At 56.4% G+C, this 1,360-nt stretch overlaps 1 protein-coding gene across 1 annotated transcript in view; it reads right to left on the bottom strand.

Moving 5' to 3' along the window:
- Positions 1-900, bottom strand: part of LOC144610372 (homeobox protein Nkx-3.1-like) — a 7,103-nt gene extending 6,203 nt beyond the window's left edge. Inside the window, exon 1 of the mRNA XM_078428997.1 lies at positions 690-900. Within this exon, the coding sequence (XP_078285123.1) occupies positions 690-900 (211 nt within the window). The remainder of the gene's footprint in view (positions 1-689) is intronic.
- Between the last annotated feature and the right edge of the window lie 460 nt (positions 901-1,360).

The raw sequence follows: 1,360 nt of genomic DNA, 5'->3' as shown, positions 1-1,360 counted from the left end.
GCTTCCAGACCACACACACACACACACACACACAACATAGAACAGTGCAGCACAGGATTATCCCCTCGGCCCACGATGTCCGTTCTGAACACGATACCAAGCCAAACCAATCCCCTCTGGCCGCTTGTCCTCCATATCCCCCTGTTCCTTGCAATTCCGCCTGCCTATCCAAAACTTTTGAGAGTAGCTGCCTCCATCGCCATCCCTGTCTTCCATACACACCCTCTGTGTAAAATAACTTTCCCCACACAACTACTTTAAACTCCCCCCCCCCCCTCTCACCTTAAAGCTGTGCTCTATCGTATTTGACATTTCCACCCTGGAGGGAAAAAAGTTCTGACAATCTACACAAACAGCCCTTCTTGGATGCTTTTTCGGTCTGACACTGCGAAGTTAATGATCCTGTAGTATAAGAAGATAACTGCAAATGCTGGTACAAATCGAAGGTATTTATTCACAAAGTGCTGGAGTAACTCAGCAGGTTTCGACCCGAAACGTCACCCATTCCTTCTCTCCTGAGATGCTGCCTGACCTGCTGAGTTACTCCAGCATTTTGTGAATAAATACCTTCAGTTAATGAACCTGTTTGACTTGAATCGGAGCGTTAGTCTGCGGGTGGCGAGGGTTTGTTAGGGGGAACAACAGCCGAGGCGGAGAGAGCGAATCCGCCCATCTGGGGACTTTCCTACCTCCGACGTCCTGTCCCGCCGCTCCGGCCGCTTCCCCGGCTCCCGACCCCAGCACAGCCTCCGGATCCCGGCCGCGTCTGGCCGCCTCGTCGGCCGAATGGCCGCCGCTTTCTGAGGGAGCCGGTCTCTGTTTGGGACCCCCCGGTACCTCGTTGTGGGCCAGAATATCTTGGATGAGGAAGGACGTGAAGGGTTTTGTGGAAACGGACATCTCTGTGGAACGCACTCTCTCCCTCCCTCCCTCCCTCCCTCCCTCCCTCCACGGTCAAGGTGAATTAGGTCGGCGAGGATAGAAAGTGTCAAGGTGGGTTCCGTGGCGGGGTTTTATACCCGGAGTTGACGGGTGACCAAGGTGGAGGGGGGCGGAGTCCAGTTCCTCCCCAGATGTAGCTCATGCTATACTGAGCATTGGAAGCACCGGCCCCGCTTATCCCCCCCCCCCCCCCCCTTTCTCAATCTCCTCTCAAATTTCCTTGGTTTACTTCCATGGGACTAACAACCCAAACACCCCCCTCCCCTTCACTCCCCCCCCCCCCACCTTCACTCCCCCCCCCACCTTCACTCCCCCCCCCACCTTCACCATCCCCCCACCTTCACTCCCCCCCCCACCTTCACTCCCCCCCCACCTTCACTCCCCCCACCTTCACTCCCCCCCCACCTTCACTCCCCCC

Source organism: Rhinoraja longicauda, chromosome 36 (assembly GCF_053455715.1).
Source record: "Rhinoraja longicauda isolate Sanriku21f chromosome 36, sRhiLon1.1, whole genome shotgun sequence".
NCBI lineage: Eukaryota > Metazoa > Chordata > Chondrichthyes > Rajiformes > Arhynchobatidae > Rhinoraja > Rhinoraja longicauda.
The sequence above is the reverse complement of the archived record's forward strand: the minus strand, read 5'-3'. Positions and strand labels throughout refer to the sequence as shown.